General features: G+C 40.1%; 1 protein-coding gene across 2 annotated transcripts; it reads right to left on the bottom strand.

The window, feature by feature from the left end:
• Nucleotides 1-395: 395 nt before the first annotated feature.
• Nucleotides 396-22,533, bottom strand: HACD1 (3-hydroxyacyl-CoA dehydratase 1). 2 transcript variants are annotated; one of them, XM_072825661.1, is made up of 7 exons: nucleotides 22,222-22,533; nucleotides 13,086-13,203; nucleotides 12,884-12,902; nucleotides 12,719-12,807; nucleotides 9,453-9,574; nucleotides 5,310-5,488; nucleotides 396-2,217 (listed from the first exon to the last, which is right to left on the bottom strand). In XM_072825661.1, exons 1-7 carry the CDS (start codon nucleotides 22,482-22,484, stop codon nucleotides 2,135-2,137), a joined length of 873 nt encoding a protein of 290 aa, XP_072681762.1. In that variant the 5' UTR covers nucleotides 22,485-22,533; the 3' UTR covers nucleotides 396-2,134. The 2 variants fall into 2 exon arrangements, with proteins under 2 accessions (XP_072681762.1, XP_072681763.1); XM_072825662.1 differs by lacking the exons at nucleotides 12,719-12,807; nucleotides 12,884-12,902.
• Between the last annotated feature and the right edge of the window lie 438 nt (nucleotides 22,534-22,971).

Below are 22,971 nucleotides of genomic sequence, written 5' to 3'. Positions count from 1 at the left end.
ATATCAATCTTTAAGACTACGAAAAATGAAAAGCAGCCAGAATCTTGTGGAATGTCACCAAATATAAATGAAAGTTGCTAGTATCACAGTTTCTTGATAAATGTTTTTCCAATGCTGCGGGCTACAGGATTGAATGGAAGTTCGGTTTGATTCATGTCCTGGTTTGCTTATTGAAAAAGGAAAGTGGGGAAGACTTGGGGAGAATTCTAAAAGGTGCAGGCGCAGGAAACAAGTGCAAAGGAATTTCAAATACTTTGTCTCTCAAATCAAACTCTCATTTAATCACTTTGTTTTCTACACACAGGATAGTTTAGAATTAGTTGAGTATCAAAGATACTGAAGATAAACTAAATTTAAAGTTTAGGGGTACTATGCCAACAAAGGTCACTAAATAGTTTGATGCATTTTCGTTTTTATTAATCACAATTCCTACTTCAGGATATTCTACAACTGAAGGAAATAAAGAGTTATTACAGATGCTTGAAGGGAGTACAGGTTGAATTAACACAAGTTTTGGGAACAGCATTTAAAATATTTTTCATAAGACAGGCATCTAACAGGATCAAGATGTAAATGAACTTCTTATACATACTATGGTACCAAAGGGAACAACTCTCCCCCCAAATTTCTTCCATATAAAAATTCAAGATAAAAACGGATCAAATACTGTGAGAGCAGAATGAACACTGGCATTTTAAGAATTAGTAACCTCATACAGAGAATACACAGGGCTGGTTAAAACATTCAGCTGCAGAGAAATATTAAAATGTAATAAAGGAAATAGCACCTTTTAAAAATCATGTTACCTAAAATGATAGTTTGCAAAAACTATTCTGAACTGCAAATTTTCACATGAAGAAAACTGAGGAGGTACAGTTTTGAAATGTGTAATGTACATGTTGATTGTAAACACAATACAGAACATTTAAAGCCAAAATTCTCCTCCATACCGTAATAGGGAAAAAAAAAATCCTTTTCTCTTAAAGTCACACATTTAATACTGTCTCTAAACTGGGTCCGTAAAGCAGCATACCTTACCTAAGTAAAGGGAAAAAATATTTAAAAGGCCTACTTAAGAATTAAAGCAGTATTAAAGTATCTTTGTATGTCTTTCTTTTTTTTTTTTTTTTGTAATGTCTTTCTACTAAGCACAAGGATAGGAACTTTATTATAAGACTTCTTGCTTGAAATTCAGTGGAATTCAGAATAAAGTGAGTCTGTCAGGTCATACTCCAAAACTTTTCATTACCTTAGTATCACAAGGGGATTATCATAACATGATTTTTATTAGATCATTCCAGGTGCAGAGAAGCCTTTCTCCGCCAGAGTTCTAACATTATGATCAGACCCAATGTTATTTGTTTTTTACAAGTGAGGCAAAGTATACACTTGCATTCTTTCTAATCCCTTAAAATCCTTAGAGTTGAAAAGGTTGTCCTTGAAGGTTAATCCAAATAAAAATAAATTTGCCTAGCAGTACATGTAATTTTAACAGCCTAGACACATACTCAAAGAATATTTTCCAATTGTGACATCTACTTGAATATTTTTATTATACAGCTACTTTACCTATATCAAAAGTTCTATCAAAGCAAATTATGTCCATGCTCCCAAAAATGGTTATTAATCAAAAATATTGCCTTATAACTTGTAGGAAACAGATCTGGGTTCAGGAAATATCAATATATTATTAATAAGTCATTATAATTCTGCATTTACTTTCATTTATAAATATCACATAAATACCACTGGCAAGTTAACAATGTTAAATCATTAAACTAATTTGTAAATATTGATTTAAAAACCTTGGAGCATGTGCTGCAAAAAAAAAAAAAAAAAGTAAAAATTTTTAAAAAGGTTTTTTTCCCCCCCTAGGTCATGCACCCAATTATTTTAACGATCACCTTCCCAGGAGTTGGTAATAAATACTAGTAAATACTTGCATAGTTCTTTATAGAAAATGGACCTAACACAATGTGAAGACAAATATTGGCAAATATCACGTCTCAGATTATACAGTCTAAGAAATCATACAATCTGTAATATTTCATAAAGTTGTTTATTCTTGTTATTAAAACTTGGATTCAAGTAATCCTGGTTATTCTGGAAAAAGCACCTTGTTCAGGGGGATCATTTAATCATCCTTTTCTACAATCACTTCTCCATGAAGCACCTTTCTTCTTTGGCGTAACATATGAAAGTAGAGTTGTGGGAACACTATTTGAAGAGAGAAGACAAAGGATACTGTTGAAAATTATTTATACTTGGAACCTCTTACATGTTATGTTAGCAGCTGTTGAGGGTAAGCACACCATCTCCCACCACAGCTCCCCCCTTCCCCGGACATTTATAGAGCTCAGGCCAAGAGTACAAGAGGAGGCCTGCACACCATATGCCTACACGTTTCACAGGCTTGCCTCCTTTTATTGTGTTTTTTACAAATTGAAGGTTTGTGGTAATCCTGCCTCAAGCAAGTCTACTAGCACCATTCTTCCAACAGCCATTTACTCATTTCGTCTCTTGTGTCACATTTTGGGGAATCCCCCGATATTTCAACCTTTTTCATTATTATTGTACTTGTCACGGTCATCTGTGATCAGTGGTAATGAATCACTGAAAGCTCTGATGATGGTGAGCAGTTAGCAATAAATAAAATATGTTCTAATCAAGGCGTGCACACTGATGCTATTGCACACTTAACACACTTCAGTATAATGTAAACCTAACTTTTACTTGCAGTGGAAAGTCAAAAAATTCACTTGACTCACTTTATTGCAATATTAGTTTTATTGTAGTGGTCTGGAACTGAACCTGCACTATGTCTGTAATGCCATTAACTGCTGGGGATTCTTTAGCAAAGTTAAGTATCTTGATAAATATACTTTCATAATGACCTGGAACACTGCCAGAATGTTCAGCACAAGGAAAACTGCCCCCCTCTCTCCAGCCCGTTGGCTGTCCTGCACTGTGAGGGGTCTCATGAACACATGTAGGTATCTAAGCCCACACAACCCAGCTTTGTCCATACCCTTCACAGACAGCTGCCCCTCAGCTACCCCTTGATCTCAGGGAAGCATACACTGAGGACATGGTTTACTCCTCAGGAGAACAGAAGGGGAAAGGCTTCTGTGAAGTCCCTAGACACATGGTCAGTGCCCTCGGGGTAGTAAAGTCCATGGTCCCAGGTTTCTAGAATGTGGTCTAGAAGGAGAAGGGGAGGCCTGGTGGAGGAGTGATTAGAGGAGGGCCAGAATAGGGTCCTCTAAATCAGGGTACAGAACAGGAGCCCCTCTCGGCTGGGTATACGGCTATTCTGTTAAAAACACACTTACATGTGTGTGTTAAATCAGTTAGATAAATGGTCATCTGCCCTTTTAAATTTGAAGAATTACTTCAAATTTGCTTCTATTATAGTGCTTTACTGTGTAAATGTTAGTGGATGAACAAATTAGCAGCTATAAACAATACAAACGTAAAAATGTTTCTGAGAATGATGGACAGGATTAAAACCAATTAACTTAATAACCAAAAAAGCCTCTGAATCTTGCTTAGGCAACTTTGGTGAACTATTTTTGGAACTTAGTCCAAATGGAATAAAAATTCACAACAGAGTTTATTTCTTTAAATTTAGGTACTACCAGGGACGCCTGGGTGGCTCAGTGGTTGAGGGTCTGCCTTCAGCCCAGGACGTGATCCTGGAGTCCCGGGATCGAGTCCCACATTGGGCTCCCTGCAGGGAATCTGCTTCTCCTTCTGCCTGTGTCTCTGCCTCTCTCATGAATAATGTTTAAAAAAATCTTTAAGGAAATTAGTAAATTTAGGTATACCCATTTTGATAAATGTAATCATCATACCATACTCAGAAGCCTAAACATACTCAGGTAAAACATACTTAAAGCTACGATGAACTGAGAAGCTGCTATTGACACAGGCCAGAGTCTACGTCTCCCAGGATACCTGAAAACACACAGCCAAGTTATTGGTTTGATATTTTCAAACCATGACCTGTTGGGCCCTGGGTTTCCGTGGAGATGCCTCAGTAGTCGTAAGGAAGAGGGGAATCCAATACCCAAACCTAGAGCTACAATATGAACAGAAGCCAGCCCTGCTCTGCTCCACACCTGGGGCCCCTCGCCAGATCCTGGGGAAGCAAAGGGTGCAAACAAGCCCTATGGGTGACCACCCTGGGCCCTCCTGAACTGCCCCTGGTGGATAATCTGATGAGAGTCAGGCTGAAATGACTGAAGATGAGGGAAGTGAAAACAGTGTGACCATCAGGGCAACTTTGATTTTGAAAAAGTTTAAAAGTTGGAGGCTTCAAGGGACTAGCCAAGTTTAATGCTCACTCTCTTTACATAAAATATTTTATGTACATTTTTTTTTTTTACATTTTACTTAAATATCATGTCGATGCAGATCTTAGATACTATAAACTTTTCTTATTTTCTTTCTCCCCTCACTGGTACCAGTCTCCAATTTCATTGAGAAGGGTAAATAACAGCCCTGCTTTACCCATATTCCCTGCTAGTGACTATCAAAATTTGACCTAAAAAAATACCACTATTGGCATTTATGTGAGGTGAGTAAAGCTTCATCAATTCACAGCAACTCTTAAGAGGTGATGAGAAATTAATCAATGGGTTGAGTTATTCAAAATATTTTAAGGAAAGCAGTTTCATTATTTTCTAATATGTAGAGCAACACACACGAGACTAAAAGGTATTCCTAAATAACTTTTCCAAGTATATGCTCAAGGGTTAGACAGAAATGACCTGATATTTTCTTGGACAAAATGTTTATCTTTAGATAAATAATGCTGGCAAACGGTTCACTGATGTGTGCTCATTTTTTTAAAAAAAGTCATATTCAGCTTCTCTTTAAATGATTCTGAGAAGGCAATCATTTGTGTATTTATTTACTTACTTATTTCCTTATAATTAGGAAAGAGTCCTTTCTTCCATTATTTGAAATTATGAATACATGTGGGGTTGAACAGAGGTTTTTTTTTTTTAAGATTTTATTTATTTATTCATGAGAGACACAGAGGGAGAGGCAGAGACACAGGCAGAGGGAGAAGCAGGCTCCACGCAGGGAGCCTGACATGGGACTCGATCCCAGGACTCCAGGACCACGCCCTGGGCTGAAGGCAGCACTAAACCACTGGGACACCCAGGCTGCCCCTGAACAGAGGTTTTGATGTATTTGTAAGCCATCAGGTCTCCTTGCTTATTAAACTAGTGTACCATGATATTTTTACAGACACGTTTGCAGCACACGCTAAATCAGAGTACTAATGTCCACATACTTACATGGTATATATGAGGCCATGGTTATAAGAAGAAAATAGTAGTAGTCAAAGGAGACATTGTATTTATTAGGAAGTCTTATCGAAAACATTCCTGTCTTCTTCACATATGGTAAGGCAGCATATATTGTAAGGAGTTCACCAACAACCCCGACAGGATATAAGATGATAAAAAAATTGTATCTGAAAAAAGAAAGACCCCCAGAAAATTACTCTTTTAGAATAACAAATGGAAAAAATAAATTAAAAATTAAAAAAAAAAAAGAATAATGACTGGAGTTGATATCATTCTTTGGCTACTACTGTCTTTAAACTTAAAAACACACATATTTACAGTGTCTCTCACAGAAGGTTAATTTTTTTCTACATTATCATTTGCTTATAAATTTAATTATCCTTTTTTATCATAGCAGTTTCTATTTTAGATGGTAAGATATTAATAAAATAAGACAACTTTACAGTACTGAAACAGTGGTATATGTGTTAGCAATGTATATGTAGTGTGTATTGTAAAGGATGTAAATGCTGTAAATACTATATTGTAAAGTACCTATAAGTATTATAAAGTATTGTAAAGGTAACTTCTTTAACACCTGGAATCAAAACTGAGTGGTTTGTTCTTTTTTTCCTTTCAGCATTTATTGATCAAGTGCTGTCCTTTAAAAGACCAGTTATAATCCTAATTTTATATCTAAATCTTAAAATTACCAAAGTGGTTCTTGAGGCATTTGGAAGCCTCTTTGCAGTTACCAATTAAAAGAAAATTAATTACTATTTCAGAAAACTGAAATACTACTAAATATATATTTATATATTAACATATAAATATACTAAATATATTTAGCGTATTTAATATATAAATAATACTAAATTATCAGTACTTGATGAATATATTGTCTAAAACTGCTCTCATAACAAAATAGGTAAAACAAGTTGTTTCGAAAATTCCCACAATAAAGGAACAGTCAGTTTGCTTAAAACAGAGTGGAGAAAGTTCTATTCAAAATCCAGAATCAGAGCCTGTTCATCTGGGCTGTGGCAAGGTCTCCCACATAGAGTGGACCAGCCATCATTCATGACTACAGTGAGGGGAACACTCTGCAGGCCTCTATAGGCCTCTAGCAGGAAGAGCTTCAAGGACCCAAGGCAACAACACTTCTCCATTAAAGAAAATCATTTTTCTCCAAGGCAGTTACCACAGAAAATAAAGGTGAAAATCTTGGTAGAAAAAGACAGAAATCAAATTAATCTGTATTTGATTTCATCATGTTGTTGGCATTAAGATATCGGTAAAGAAATATTAAGTTTATCATCAGTATAGCAGAAATGTGGAGGCAACTCAAAAGTCATTTTATTATTTATTTTATGTCAAGGATACACACCAGTAAGAGACGGTAGGGAAACAAAAGTAGTTGCCAAAATAAATTCAGGGGTAAAAGAAAAGATGAATGATCCTTTTACTGTCCCTTTCTATCCCCTCCTTGCCGTGGGTATATCATTACTAGTTTTGTGTAGTTTTTTGTATATTATTTAAATCACTCGTTTCTAATCTTAATTTCCTAACTCAATATAAAGATCATATAACTGAACATTTTCTAATCCCTTCTCAAGTAAAACTTTTAAACTTAGTTACATAGTTTTCCAACTTTGTGTGACTCTCCGATGATTTTTCTGGAAGCACTATTCTTCAACAGAAAAAAATATATCTCTCCTAGAATAAACTAGTTTAAAGCCTTCAGCCACTGATTATTCTTAATGCACTAAGAACAAAGTATATAATTCACTTTCTTTTCACTTTAAAAAGATTGTTTTAATACTGCGAAGAGAAAAAAAAAACTGCAAGTTTTGATGGCAGCATGAGCAATTTAACTACCTATTCAGAAAAAGAATTCCTCCTTAAAGATTCCTAATTGCTGTCTAAAAATTTTTTAAGGGAATGCATTTTTGAAATTAAAACATAAATTAACATAAAACATAACAACATATAAGTGCCTATTCAGTGGACTTTTCTAGGAACATTTCTAACACATAAATGGAATTGAAGTATATTCAAACTAGTCATAGTAAGCCAGCTATTTATAAATAAGAAGTCATTCTTATTGTAAAGTTCTATTTGAGAATGACAGCTTCAACATTTGAATATAAATACAAATATTATTTTGGGTTTTTTAATAAGGTTGGCAAATATATATAAATGGTCGGGATCTTTTAAGATTTTTGACATGAAATACAATTACTCATGATTATGATGAACTGACATGTATTACGCTAACATGTGCATTTCAAAGTTGAAAGATCTTACAGTACTTGGTTTAACACTAATGCAATTGACAAAGGATTTCTAAACAGCAAATTTAAACATGTTTTGAACTTTTTCAGAAATTCAAGACATGCAAAATGCATTCCAAAAGGCAGACAGACAAAACATTGAAGATCATTATCTTCTGCAAATAAATTTTTTTTATATGGCAAATGAGATTATATCATGAATTAGTATTTTCAAAGGTGCTAGAGATCCAGAAGACTGAGGTCATGCAAGACACGAGATGCACTGAGATGCATTCTAGGATTAGTCCGGCGATACTCCAAACTGCCAACTGTGTGAAAGGCCCAACTACTCAAAGTGAAAAAGTGTTCAGTTACAGTAAGAATAAAATCAACCTAAAATATATAAACAGTAGCGCAGTAAAAACAAATCTGACACTGGTTGTATGTTACCTTCAAACAAATTAGGAATGTGTTAATCTAAATATCAGAGTTTTAAAAACTAGAAATATGGATATAGTATTGTTTATAATATCTCAAAACAGGATTTATAATATTAGCAAACTGGAAATGATCTAAATTCTGGCAACAGAGAAGTGGTATGTCATACTATAGAACATTGGGCAGCATTAGGTTATAGATAGATCTAAATATTCCTGCTTTGATTAAAAAAATAAAAGCTCCAAGATATAAACAAAAAGCAAATATAATGTCATTCTGCTTATGTTTTTAGAAACTCATGTTTGTGTGTTCAGTTTTGTCAATACGAAAAAGCCTGGATGGTTAAACTCTAAACTTTTTCCCTCCAAGAAAGGGAGTAGGTGAGGGAGGAGTATAAATAGGAAATTTCCATATTGATTCTATATATTTCTGTACTTTTTTGAGCTTCTTACAGTGAAAACATATTACTTATGTAGTTTAACAAAACAATTTAAAGAATGAAAATATCCTCAAACCCTTTTACCTTACCCATGTGGAACAGACATGTAGGAGACAGACACAGACGGGATACAGCCCTCTTACCCAAATTGTCTCCTTGCAACTTCCCACTATCTGGCATCTCACATGTCTGTTAGTGGTTTTATTTTTTGGTCTCTTACGTCTTGAGAGGACAGAGCTTTTCTTGTGTTCAAACTTGCATCTCAGATATGCCGTCGTTACACAACACGTATTGTTGTGAATGTGAGTATAACACCGAGAACAAAAGGAACAAATCTATGCTGGCTTATGATCTGTTCTTCAAAGAACAGTCTTGCTTTTATAACTGTAAAATATCAGCTGCTCAAGGACTTCAAACTTTAAAAAAAAATCTTTTTGCCTTAAAAATTGTTTCTTTAGGATATATACATTTAGAACCCTTGAAATACATATTTTGTCCACATTCCAAAAAATACAGCTTAAGTGTGACTTTTAAAAATGTCTGTCTCTGCTACTTAAGACACCAAAGAAGCTGACACTGTATACATAAGATACTAAAAACTGTGGATACTAATTATTAAAATAATTTAAGTCATTCAGACAAAATGCCATATTTTGGCACAGAATTTACCTAATATGATTAAAAAATATTGTATATTTTGCTTTCAGAGAAAAATGAATGACCAATTCAGGTTGGGTAAGGATACTGATCTAACTTGTCTGGCACTGATTTTACTCAAAATCAAAATACATTAATATGATTTCTCTCTGGTCATTAAATTAAGACTTTAGAATTCAAGTTTTAATACTATTAAGAGCAAAAAAAAACCCAAAAAAACAAAAACCAAAACACCCAGCATCCTGGCATCATGGAGCTAAGACACAAATTTTCCTTCTCTGGTGTTAGCTCAGCACAGAAAACACGCATGCACTAGTCAGAAACTAAACTGCAAGACATCGCCACCTGGCCCATTTAATGAAGTATGGCAAGTGGTCGAGAAGACTGAATGTGTAGAAGGAATAGCGAGTGATCTCTGTCACAGTCCACGCGACCAGAAAAAGCACCACGCTCTCCTCATTCTGGATCTGCAGAATCACAGAGAAATCCACAGTGTCGTTCAACCTTGAACATTTTTCTCCACGAAGAATATACTTTAATTATTTACTATGTGTCTTTGATTACACTGGAATGTCAGGGGTGGACAGAGGCAAGACAGAAACCTCAACACAGTCACCGTTACGTAATTCATGACACGCACAAATATGTCCTAGACACAGAAATGGTCAAATTTCTAATGGTTTCTCCTTCTCAGCCTTCTCTCCAGCCGCTGACGTAACCATCCTAGGACATCAGCCCCTCAAAACCAGAGTGGGAACAATCCGATGCCCCAACTTTCTATGGCTTGTCTGGCTGTACCCATCCTACTGGAGCACCAGCTACTGCACCTGCCCATTCGCCTTTTGTCCTATTACCACCATCTGAATTCAGGGCCTCATGGTCTCTCACCCAGACTACTCTAACAGCCTTCTAAATAAATAGTCTCTCCACTCGTTATTCTCTTCATGGATGAAAGTCTTCTCTTAAAAGCAAAACAAACAAAAATGCATTTGGAAGCAGTGGTCCTGTGATTTAAAAGCTTCTTTGGCAGTCCTGCTGCCTAACAGGAGAAAAGGATTGTATTCAAGGTTCTCGACGATCAATCTGAGCTCAGAAATCTCTCCAACTTCATCTGTTCAACTTCCCACTACCGCCTCTCTCTCTAGTGACACCAACTTTGTATTATTTCCAGAATACGCTCTTCCCCCCAGTTAGAACGCTACTTACTCCCTTATTAGTTACCACCCTATTTCTCACCCTGTAAGATCCAGTTAAAGCATCACGCCCTCTGGAAACCTTTTCCCATATCCCACCTTTTGCCCTGACCATTTACTTGCTCACTTTCCTTTTTCATGTCCATATTCTAACACTTGCCAATTTGTATTAAAGTCTACCTGCCTGACTTGTGTATCCACTGGTGCTCTCAACTCTCCTTACACATCTCTTCCACAGGGAAGCCTTCCTTCCCTCCTAGGCCAGGCTAAGTCCCCAGATACACTTTGAAACATATTCATTTCTTTTTTTTTTTTTTTTTAAAGATTTATTTATTCATGAGAGACACAGAGAGAGAGAGAGAGGCAGAGACACAGGCAGAGGGAGAAGCAGGCTCCATGCAAGGAGCCCGATGTGGGCCTCGATCCCAGGTTTCCAGAATCACACCCTGGGCTGCAGGCGGCGCTAAACCGCTGCGCCACCGGGGCTGCCTGAAACATATTCATTTCTTATTTCAAAGCTCTAAAACTAATATAATGAAATTATTATAGTTGACCCCTGAACAACATGAGGGTTAGGAGCACCAACCCCTGCTGCGTAGTCAAAAAACCTGTACATAAGTTTTGACTCCCCAAAAACTTAACAGAAGATAACCTACTGTTGACCAGAGGCCTTATCAATAACATAGAAACAGTTGACACATGTTTACATGTGAACACATATTTACATGTTATATGTATTACATGTTATATTCTTATAATAAAGCAAGCTAGAGAAAAGAAAATTTTATCTAAAAATCAAGAGAAAATACACTTATCGTATTGTACCGTATCAGAAAAAATCTATAAAAAGAAAAATCTATGAGCGAACACATGCAGTTCAAACACATGGTGTTCACGGTCAACTGTATTTGTGCAACTACTCGCTTACTGTCTCTCCCAATTACAGGATCCACGAGGCAGGAACTGTATTTCTATTATTAACTGTCAGATCCTTAGCATAGTCTCAGGCATAGAACAGTTGTGCAGTTAGTGTTTGCTGAATGATTCAACATCTGACTGCCCCCCCCAACCAGTACCCACCATAGCTGGAAGTGCCCTATCCATTTCAAATAAATCCAGACATAAGCACAGTGTCAGGTGTATAGAAGGCACTGAATAAATGTTGGCTGAATTAATAACGAGGAGCGGAATGGTGCCAGAAACAAACTGTTGTTTGAGAAAACTGAGTAGTAATACTAAGACAGAGATCCTTTGGAGGATAAAAAAGAGCAGGTGGGTCTTTTTTTCTCCTGGGCACTGGCAACCCATTAGAATCTCTTTGACTTCTTTTCTGCAGCTGACGCTGGCCATCCTGTCTGGTCTTTCTTCTTCCTCAGTCTTCAGACTCTTTGTAGTCCTGGCCCAGCTATTACAGTCACTCACTGTCTGGAACAGTCTTTCTTTGATTCTGTTTATGTCCGACTCCTGCTTGTAAAGCACGCGGCGATCTGAATGAGTCTGGTTCTGCACGTGGCATGCGCTCACTGCTAAGTGCATGGCAGTCACTCGTGAGGGGCCAGGTGGGCCGAGGAAGCCCAGTGAGAGACGCTAGTCAGGACGGCTAACGTGCAGAGTGGAAAGAGGGCACAAGGGCAGGGATCTGTCCCCACACAGACAGGGGCCAGGACGTCCAGCAGGCAGGGGAAGGGAGTGAGGTATCATGTCAAGCAGACTAAGGACAAGAAAGGCATCTCAGGAATGGAAAGGAGGCCAGAGATCTGTCCTCAAGTAGACAGGAGACGCTGGAGGCTGTCAGAAGGTCAGAAGGGCCCATCTGGGAAATGTTTCTGTCATGGGTTTAAAAGGCCCAGTGTCTTCACATAGCGAGCATGGTGTTTGTTTGTCTAGAAGGGTTTAAGCCATTAATTAGATTCAGGTCTGTCTCCTGTCATGCCTGTTATAATATAAATAATATGCTAATTTCCCCTAAGTTCCTCAGCCCTTCCAACTTTTCATTTAGTCTTTCCCGTTTGCTCAGATCTATGAAACTACATTTGCTTTTTATGCCTGTTGCTACAATACTCCATGGCGAATGAGGAAAAATATACTGTTTATGCCGGCGACTTCAATACATAATCAAAGAGAATATACATCCATATAAAATTTTCCACCGTTTGACAGAATATGAATATTAATTTTTAAAACTGGGAAACATCAGAGGAGAATAGAATATAGATATGAATATTTAGTTTTGCTTGTGTTTCAAAGTCATTCTACTAATGTGCTAAGTCAATGTACAGTCACACCTAAATCCAAACTCAGCCCTTTTTTGTCTAGTGGTTCTGCTTCCTGAATTATAGCAACATTGGTATTTTAGATTCCTATTAATAAAAAAGCTTTCCTGCAGGCTCACAAAGAGAAAGTGTTAGTGTCACTTACTGGTTTTATACTGTGAGTAATGAGCCACACCATAAAGATTCTTGAGCTCACTTGGACCCCAGCCACAATCACAGAAGTAGGTACAATCCCTTAAAGAGAAAAACAAGTCAACCATTGCCCTAAAGGCAATTTATACCGACTATAAAAATTAAATCAGAAACTCACCAATTAAACAGTGGACTATCTGTAAGCAAATAAAAAAAAAATCACAAGTCAATAGCATGCAACATAAAATAAACCCGTGAATGCTGGTTTTCTACAAATTTGAAGGTGATATATGTCATCAGAAAAATAAGATTGATTTTGCTCAACAAATAATTTTTCAAAAAAATAGTACAATGGAAAAACAGCATCACTGAAAACTTACCTCAAGCAAGGCAAATGTCTGGAAAAATTTAAGTGTCTTCTGAATACTTTTATATAAACCTTTGTGTGTTCCTTTTTCCATATAAAAACGTACCATGGCAATAGCTAGAACCAACCACCTAGAAAAAATAAAAGTGTTTTGTAAAGTTCTATAAAAATGAATACCAGTGATCTTCCTGAAAGGAAACGGCATAATTCATAGTAATAATATGTATGTTTTATTACATTCTCAGTTCATTATTCTTTTTAACAAAACCCACTGGAAAAAATGACATGGTTTTTACACTGACCCTTCTTCGAGGGGATGAATAGAACATATTGGAGATCAACTGGATTCAAATGTCAATGTCCATTTCATGTTTGGTTTCAGCAGGTGAACTGACAGACTGAAGAAATTATATACCCAATTGAGGTCATTATAAAGCGTTCCATAATTATATATTTCTTATGGTAAAAAGCTGTGTGTGTGTACATACAGAAATATATAGTATAGGGCACCTGGGTGGTTGAGCATCTGCCTTCGGCTCAGGTTGTGATCCCAGGGTCCTGGGATCAAGTCCCGCATTGGGCTCCCCACAGGGAGCCTGCTTCTCCCTCTGCCTATGTCTTGCCTCTCTCTCTGGGTCTTTCATGAATAAATAAAGAAAATATTTTTAAAAATCTAAATATATAGTATATATTTACATGTAAGTATAAATAAAGATCTTTCATATTTTTTATTTTTTTAATTTTTTTACAATTTGCACAAAATAATAACAATTGTTATTACCACAATTGTATCACCACAGAAGGTGTACATATAGAAGGTCTGATCTGGGCCTGCTTTCAAAGAGTTTGTTTTACAAAAGGACAAAATACAAAATACATATGCCTTCCCTTTTCAACTTCTATTTCTACATGACAGAGGTTCTATGCTGTGAATTACCGGCACTTCATACACAAGCTACACCTGTGGAGATCGAGTTTCTCACCTTATATTCAATCCGCTAAAGACAAATTGAATTTGTCACAATTTTAAGAGCACTTTCAAGTTTTAAAAAGTTGCGCCATCTGTAACTTTTTAAAATCTTTAGTAACACAACCATGGAAATGAGTACCTAACCCAGGCTTTTAATTTGGTGGTCTCCAAAGTGTCTACTTACATGGGTTTATGAAATACATTATTATACGGTTTTAACTTTTTTTTAAAGATTTTATTTATTTAATTAATGAGAGACACAGAGAGAGAGAGAGAGAGAGGCGGAGACACAGGCAGAGGGAGAAGCGGGCTCCGTGCGGGGAGCCCGATGTGGGACTCGATCCCGGGTCTCCAGGATCAGGCCCTGGGCTGAAGGCGGCGCTAAACTGCTGAGCCACCTGGGCTGCCACGGTTTTAACTTTTTAATTAAAGATCACTCATAAAATGGACAAACGGCTTAAGATTCCCCACAAAGGAACTAGTGATTGAATATGATAAATGTGATCAACAAGGTCAACAGAAGAAGATGGCAGCGGGCACTTCTGCTCTGGGCACTTCCACTCCTCCTCAGCACACACTGAGAGGAAAGCAGGGGTGTTCCTATGAGGTGTGACAAGAAGTCAGGTAAAATCTGAAATTATCAAGACCTCTGAAAGATGGAAAAGTTAGTGATAACAACAATGCTGATAATAACATATTTTCAGAACGCTTCCAATATTCTACACAAGGTTCTAAATGCACATTTAACATATTAATATTTCACGCTCAAGAAAGCCCTGTGAGGTAGAGATTGCTATTATCCTATTTTACTGTAGAGGAAACAGGCAGAAAAGGTCACATGGCTGGGGTATAAACCTACCAGTGAGCTCTTGCTTAGAATCTATACTCTTGTACCATGATGCTGTACTGGTCTGGCTCTAGGTATATACATGCCTTGGGATATTAGTTAATCATAGTATTTGGTATATTTGAATTACAAGTAAATTTAAAAAGTTATAAAGAGGGGGGCATGCATGGCTCAGTCAGTTAAGCATTTGCCTTTGGCTCAGGTTGTGATCTCAGGCTCCTGGGATCAAGCCCCTAGTAGGGCTCTGTGCTCAGCAGGGAATCTACTTCTCCTTCTCCCCCCAGCTCATGCCCATGCATGCTCTCTCAAATAAATAAATAAATAAAATCTTTAAAATAAATAAGTAAATAAGTAAAAGTTATAAAAATTGTGCTCAAATATTTTAACTGATAGTAGTATGCTATCAAAAAGGTTTGAGGGCCACTGTTGTAGATGAGACAGTCACCATGCAGAGATGTCAAGTGACTTACCCTAAGTCTTAAAGTCAATGGGGCTGGGGAAAAAAAGACCCTCTGAGGTCTCTTAACCCCCATGCTATTCTCTCTCCATGATACCCTGGCTTTACTGGATTCAACTGATGGCTTCATCCCATATGAGGGCCACGGGTGAATTCTGTGCTGGGCCAATCTGATTTAGATGCCTCCCAGGTTTAAAGTGTTATGATTTCACCATCTTCAATTCTAAGTCCCTATACTAACAATAAGAAAAAGTGTATTAAGCTGTTTAAATTCACATTTTTCATACATTTGTCTCTTTTTTTAAAAAAAGGAAAACGCCAAAAAGATCATTTTGAGAGGTAATTATTAACCTACCAAAGAGTTCATTAAAGGATTCATTTAGACAGCAAGTTTTCTTTTGAAATAGCAAGATATAAAAATCCATGTGTTATAACATGGTCACAAATTTTACTGCTGTTCCATAGGTGGCAGTATTGTACCACCTAGTATACTATTTTAACACCAATAACAAACTTGTTCAAAATAAAAGAAATTAACAGGGTGAGGTTAGAAAGGACCACGGAGACATCTATCCTAACTTCTCATCTATTTTCAGTCAATATGGCCAGGAGCTAATCTGAACTAATCAGTGGTCACTAAGCCCACCATCACAACAGGATGACAGTCAAGTCTCCCACAAGGACCCTCCATTTAACTAACTTCAGACTTCCTACATTCATCAGTTTAGCAATTGTAATTTTAAAAAATGCAAAAGCGATGAGAGCTTCTGCAATTGGGAATTCTTTTTTTAGAAATACTGTTTTTAAAAAATAGGCCAGAGCGACTGATAATCCAAATATGAACCGAGATAGCTATGCTCAGTCCTTGAGAAAGTACTGTCTTTGGAAAATATATAAACGTGTGCTTTATACTTAAAAGACTGCTTGCTTGCTTAACTCATTCATCTTCACGTTCAACATTTATTGCTAAGCCAGAAAGTGTGCTACATGTTGAGAAATGAGAAATAAGTAAAACCTAGTCCTTGCCTCAAAGAACTATTAAATTAGTAAGTGGATAAAACTAAATAGTGCTACAACAGGAGGTATGTGCCACAATTCACTAAACACCAGGCCTTCCTTACCATGTCACTACGCTATGATGACCCTGAAAAATCTTATCAGAGAAGTGCTTTCTTCTAGCTGTCTCTGGTGCTTCTTTCACTCCTGAAGTTTCTTGGAGACAAACTGCTCCATAAGGAACTTGGTTACACCAAGTTCTACACCTGTATCTTTTTTATTCCAGCACTTCTTTTTAGATTTTAATTATGAACAACTTCGCACATACACAACAATACAGAGAATGGTACGAGGAACCCCCAAATACCCACTCCCCCGATTCAAGCATTATCATCTTAATGGACAATCCTGTGTCATCCAAGCCTCTATTCACTTCTCTCCTCACCATCCCTTCCCCTCATTGTTTTGAAGGAAATCTCATACATTTTGTAGTTTAATTCATAATAAAAAGCTTTTGATAAACATTACCATAATACCACCATCCCATGTAAAAAGTCAGTAACAGATCACAAAACAGAGTCAGGTTATGAATTTTCTCAATTGTTTCACAATTTTTAAAAATCATGATTGAAATAAAGTTCACATGTTGTAAGTAGTTGCTATGCCTTTCAACGACTCTTTTAATCTATAGGTTTCCCCTCCCTCCCTCTATCCATTCATCTCATCTCTCCTCCTTTCTTGTGAAATTTGTCTGTCCAGGACACTGAGTGGTTTGTCCTGCAAAGTTACCCTCAGTCTGGGTTTTGCTAATTAGATATCCAGGGTCATTTATTATGTTCTTCTGTTCCCTCTATTTCGTGTTGACAGTTCCTGGCTTGTCAGATAGAGTCACATTTGAGGCTAATTCCTAAGTTGTGTTGTGTACTTCCCTAAAGAGCACATACCTTCTGGCTGTCCCTCTCGTTTGTCTGTGATGCTAGCACTCACTGCCGATCATTGTTCAGATCCATTATTTCAGCAGTTGCTGAAAAATGGTGATATTCTAGTGTCATTTCTTCCTGATACCTTCAATAAAACTACCATTTGGAAGCTCCTACCGGAGATGGTCTTTGACATTCATAGCATCCATACTTTGTTTTTTTTTTTTAAGATTTTATTTATTTATTTATTCATAGAGACACACAGAGAGAGACTGAGAGAGAGAGAGGCAGAGACACAGGCAGAGAGAGAAGCAGGCTCCATACACCGAGCCCGACGTGGGACTCGATCCCGGGTCTCCAGAATCACACCCTGGGCTGCAGGCGGCACCAAACCACTGCGCCCCACATCCATACTTTCATGTATTGTTCACTGACACCTGTAAACCTCCTTTCCTAAATTAAAATTTTTATTTAGCAGCCAATATGTGTTTCAAGGTAATGCACATAGACATTCGAGACAATGGAGTTAAACTGAAAGGTTCACCAAAAAAAAAAAAGATAAACTGAATTCCATTTAGAATAAAACCTCCTGCTCTTTGAAGAGAATAAAAAGCAAGCCACAACTAAGAGAAAATATTTACAAATTACATATCTGATTAAAGACCTATATCCATACCATGTAAAAAACTCTCAGAACTCAGTAATAGAAAATCAAACAGCTTCATTCTTTAAAAAAAAAAAAAAAAGAAAGGGCAAAGAAGATTTGAAAAGACACTATGCCAGAAAAGACACACAATTGGTAAGTAAATGCATAAACAGATGTTCAGCGTCATCAGTCATCAGGGAAATGCAAAATAAAATCACAATAGAGATAACACAATACACCTCTTAGATGTCTAAAATTACAATGACTGATCAATATCAAGTGTGGGTAGGATGTATAGCAGCTCTCATTCGTTGCCCACAGGGCTGTAAAATGGTATAATCATTCTGGCAAAGCTGGGCAGTTTCTTAAGAAATCAAGAATGTGACTACTGTTGACCCAGCCATTCCACTCAAAGATATTCACCCAAGAAAAATGAAAGCATACGTCCAAAGCATACGTCCAAAGACTTGGACGTGAACGCTCACAGCTTTGTCACAGCCAAAAATTGGGAAGAACCGAACCGTCTATCAACAGATGAATGGATAAACAAGTTGGATAAACAAGGTCCATAAAACAGAACTACCCTCCTCAGGGATTAAACATGTCTATTTAACATTTTGGGAAAAGTATATGTCTGAACCCCAGGTTTGGTGCTCTAATAACCCACACTATGTATACTCTGAAAACATCTTAAATAGTTTCTCTTTGTCTATCAACCACCTTACTGATCACTTCATATCCATGATCTTTTTATTCTTTGTAATAATCTAGCAAAGTAGTGTTTTAATTTACAGATAAGAAAACTCAAGGTCAGAGAGGTTAAGTAACTTCTCTGAGGTTACTAGTCCTCTGAGCTAAAAAGGAGTAAAATACTGCCTTTAACCAACACCTCATTGTGGTATTTACAGACTAAAACCCAAACATGTTGGCCAGGCGTTTAAGGCCCTGTGCAATGGTCCAGGCTTCCCATTCAGCTTCACCCCCACACACACACTTCAGGCCCAATTGCGATCACCTCAGCAACATGTCTAGGAATGTCACATCTCTGTACCTTAAGTCACGCTGTTTCCTCATTCATGCCTATCAAATCCTACTCATCCTTCAAAGCTCAGTTGAAACGCTATGATCTTCACCACAAAGCTCTCTCTGATTCCCTCTACCTGTCTGACCTGTCACCTCTGTCACCTCTGTCGAGCACTTATCTCATTCTTTCACTGCAATATACAAATGCCCCTGGGTTACACTTCTTCAAGGACAGAGCCTAAAATATTTATCTTATGTCTCTCATTTGACCAAGGATGATGCACTTGACACATACAGGCTCAAAAGTCTTAAAAAAAAAAAAAAATAAGAGACGGAGAAAGAGAGAGAGAGAGAAATACTTCTCTGGTCAAGTACCTGTTATGAACAAGTACCATAAAAATCCTCACATCCTTTAAAGGTGTAATTCCACTCCTGGGAATTTATCCTAAGCAACTAATTTAAAAGAAACAAGTAAAAGCAAATGTCATTGAGGGAATGATCTAATCTGTTATTGTGCATTAACTCTATACACTCTTCTATAGCCATGAAATAATACATTTATGAAAACTATGCAGAAATATTTGGTAGAATATTAGGTGAAAGTAGAATATGTAATAGGGCAGACACCCTAACTACAATGCTTTATAAGTACATTTAGGAGGTGACACTCTAATGGGGGACATGAGGACAATAAGCAACAAGACAAATTACTACGTTTATGACAATAAGCGCAATGAGAAAAACAAAGCAGGCAGGAGGAATGATAGCATAATGGGGTATATGCTTTCTGCATGAAGAGAGCTAGGAAGGCCGCCCTAAAAATGGAGATTTGAGTGAAAGCCTGAAGGAAGTTAGATACATTAAAGATAACAAAAAACAAAAGGTCATGCTAAGCTTATAGAATTAGGCAAGTTCTTTTTCTACATTTATGTAAAGACTTCTCACCTATTATTGTTTTCAAAACTATTATAAAAATTTAACATACTTCAGAGTTCTGCTAAAAGAGAAAAACAAAATAAGCAAGGTAAATGAACAAAAAGCACCTCAGCTAACCTTCTGCTATCCATACTATTCAATGTATACCTCGGTGTCCCACTTTACACACCACAACCTTATTTACCACTGTTCTCCAACATCACCCTCCAGATAGGTCAAGAGAATATACCAAGCTTTCTTGCATCTCATGCCTATTTCTAGAATTTATCTCACTTGAAATATCTACCCTCCACATATGCCAATCCTATTCCTTCTTCAAATCTCAAGGACTCTAGAAAGCCTCCAAAAGGTTACATGGATTATTCCATTTTGGTTACCTTGCTTTTAAACAGAGATGAAAATGAAAAGTGACCTTCCCAAAATAGGCAGGGAGACAGATAAGTTTCAGACACGCAGTAATTTGCTGGGCAGGTAGGAAAGATAGGAAGTGTGAGAACACAAAGGAGGGAGCATTTAATTCTGTTCCAGATAGGGTGGGAGACCTAGAAACCTTCAGAGGATGGCTTGATTTAGATATCATACGAGGAACAAGGAGGATATTATATGAAGAGTGAACAGCTTGAGCAAGAACAGAGAGAGTGGTGAAAATAAAAATGTGTGGTGCTTTGCCCACATTATGAGTTACAGCTGATTTCAAACGCGGTAAAACTGGAATGGGAAATAGGGGAGCAAATTGCAAAGGGCCCTGAATGACATATAGCCTAATCCCTTGGATTACAGCAGAGGTAATGGGGAGTCACTGAAGGCTTTTAACTAGAGTTATGCACTGATTTTCACTTTTAAAAGGTTAACCTGGTTTTCAGAAGGGAGAGTGCACTGGGTAGAAAGGGACAGCAGACCAGTTAAAGGCAGGTCTCCCAGAAATATTAACCGCGTAAGACTATCACGGGAGAGAAAATTCTATCAGTTCGCACTGTCCCTAAAGACAGTAGCGCACGGTGGGTACTCAACTATTCCCCAGTTTTTCTCAGTATATTATTTTTCTGTTTCAAGATTATAAAATTCAGTAAAGCATAAAGGCAAAGAAGTAGCAGGTCTCTGGAGTCAGACTGTCTAGGCTGAAATCCAAGTCTGACACCTGCTGGCTGCATGATCTTGAGCAACATACTTAACCTCTTTGTGCCTCAGTTTCCTGACCTGTCAAATGTAGTATCATGCACCCCGTCACGGGATGGTAGAGAACTAAAATTGAGATAGCACAATTAAAGTAATCAACCCAGTACCTGGCACATGGTAAATCCTCGTATTGTTCGTGAACCGTATGTGGTATTCTGGGTTACACCGAACGCCTAATAGGGACTCGGTACTGGGTCAAACTATTTATTCTTTCTCTACAAGCCCCGGGGAGAGTGTAAGATACCAGACATTCCCCCACACTTCTATGGATTAATACTCCATGTGACCATGAGACAGTAAGTTCTTAAAAAGACCATGCGTTTTAGAAACAGAGCATTTTCCCAACAGGTCCCGCAAAGCGATCGACACAAAAGTGTCACTTTGACAGCTCTCTGAAGAGCGCTAGTCGTGGCGTAACCTCAACTTGTAAGGCCTCCTCAAAGTCAGAAATAAGAGTTCGGGGACTCGGGAAGCACCGGCCCACAGAGATGCTGGGCTCGAGGGCCACGCTCCGATGCGGCAGGGTTTCGAGAATACTGTCCCCAGGAAGAAGTTCTGGGGCTCAGGGGAAAAAGCAAACAAACACCCAACCCAAAGCCACTCGTGCCGGCACTGGCGGTTCAGAGCGCTCTGCGCTGCGCGGTGCGGCGCAAGGCAGCGGGCACCGGGACAGCTCCGGGCGCGGGGCCGCCGCACACAGGCGTTTCTTCAACAGCAGCAGCAGCAGGCGGCGGCGCCCGGGGCGGCCGGGCCGAAGCCGCCTCCCCCGCCTCCCCCGCCGGTCGGCCCCGCATTCCTGCCCGGGTCTATACTTAACCTCCGGCCCGCGCCCCGGGCCGCCGCGCCACGCCGTGCACCGTATTAGGCAATGCCGGGCGAGCAGGGCCCGGCCCCCGCCCCCCCCGCCCCGCTCCGCTCCATTCAACGCCGCCGGCCGCCGCGGCGCCCAAGCCCCTCCCCCGCGCCGCCGGCCGCGCCCCCTCCCCGCTCCGCGCCCCACCCCGGGCCCCCCGCGCCCCCAGGCCCCCTCCCCGCTCCGCACTCCGCGCCCCCCCCGGCCCCCTCCGCGCCGCCGCGAGCGCCCGCAGCCCAGCCGGCGCCCCGAGCGCTGAGTGTCGGGGGGCAGCCGCGCGGGGCCGCGGACGGAGGCAGGCCAGGGCCCCCGGCGGCGCACGTACCCCGCGGTCATGGCGATGTTGTAGAAGGTGAGCCAGACGGTGGCCAACAAGCCGAGGCGCCTCCGCCTGCCGGGGGCCTCCTTCTCCTCGCCGGCCTCCGAGGCGCCGCCGTTGGTGCCGTCCTCCTCGCTGGACGCCATGGTGGCCGTGCACCCGGGGGAGGTGGAAGCCGGGGGAAGGGGAGCGGGAGGGGGCCCCGCCGAGCGCGCAGCCGAAGCGCCGCCGCCGCCCGCCGCCGCCGCCGCCTCGGTCAGGCGCCCCATGTGCCGCGCGCAGGGGGCTCGGCGCCGCCAGCCCGGCCGCCCCAGGGGGAGGAGCGGGAGCCCCCGGCCGCCCCGCCCCGCCCCCGGCCCTCGGGAGCGCGCGCGGCGCGGGGATCTGGCCGCCCGGCGGGGGCGCGGGGGCGCGGGGGCGCGGGGGCGCGGGGGCGCGGGGGCGCGGGGGCGCGGGGGCGCGGGGGCGCGGGGCTGCCGCGGGCCCCCGCAGAAAGCCGTCCGCGTCTCCGGCCGGGGCGTCCCGCGCGCTGGCGCCCTGTGCCCGGCTGGGGCGTGTGTTCGGGGCGGACGGCGCGCACCTGGAGCCGGGAGGCCCTGCCCCGCCCAGCCCGTGGGAAGGCACCGTGGGCAGGGGGACGGGCAGGGCGACCTTCCCGCCAAGCACGCCTCAACACCTTCGGGGGAGGAGTCGCCCACTTGCGTCTGTTTCACTTTTGCCGGCCGGTGGGGCGTGTACAGGGGGGAACACGCAGAA

This window comes from Canis lupus, chromosome 5 (genome assembly GCF_048164855.1).
Source record: "Canis lupus baileyi chromosome 5, mCanLup2.hap1, whole genome shotgun sequence".
NCBI classification, from domain to species: Eukaryota; Metazoa; Chordata; class Mammalia; order Carnivora; family Canidae; genus Canis; species Canis lupus.
This window is presented reverse-complemented; position numbering and strand designations above follow the sequence as displayed.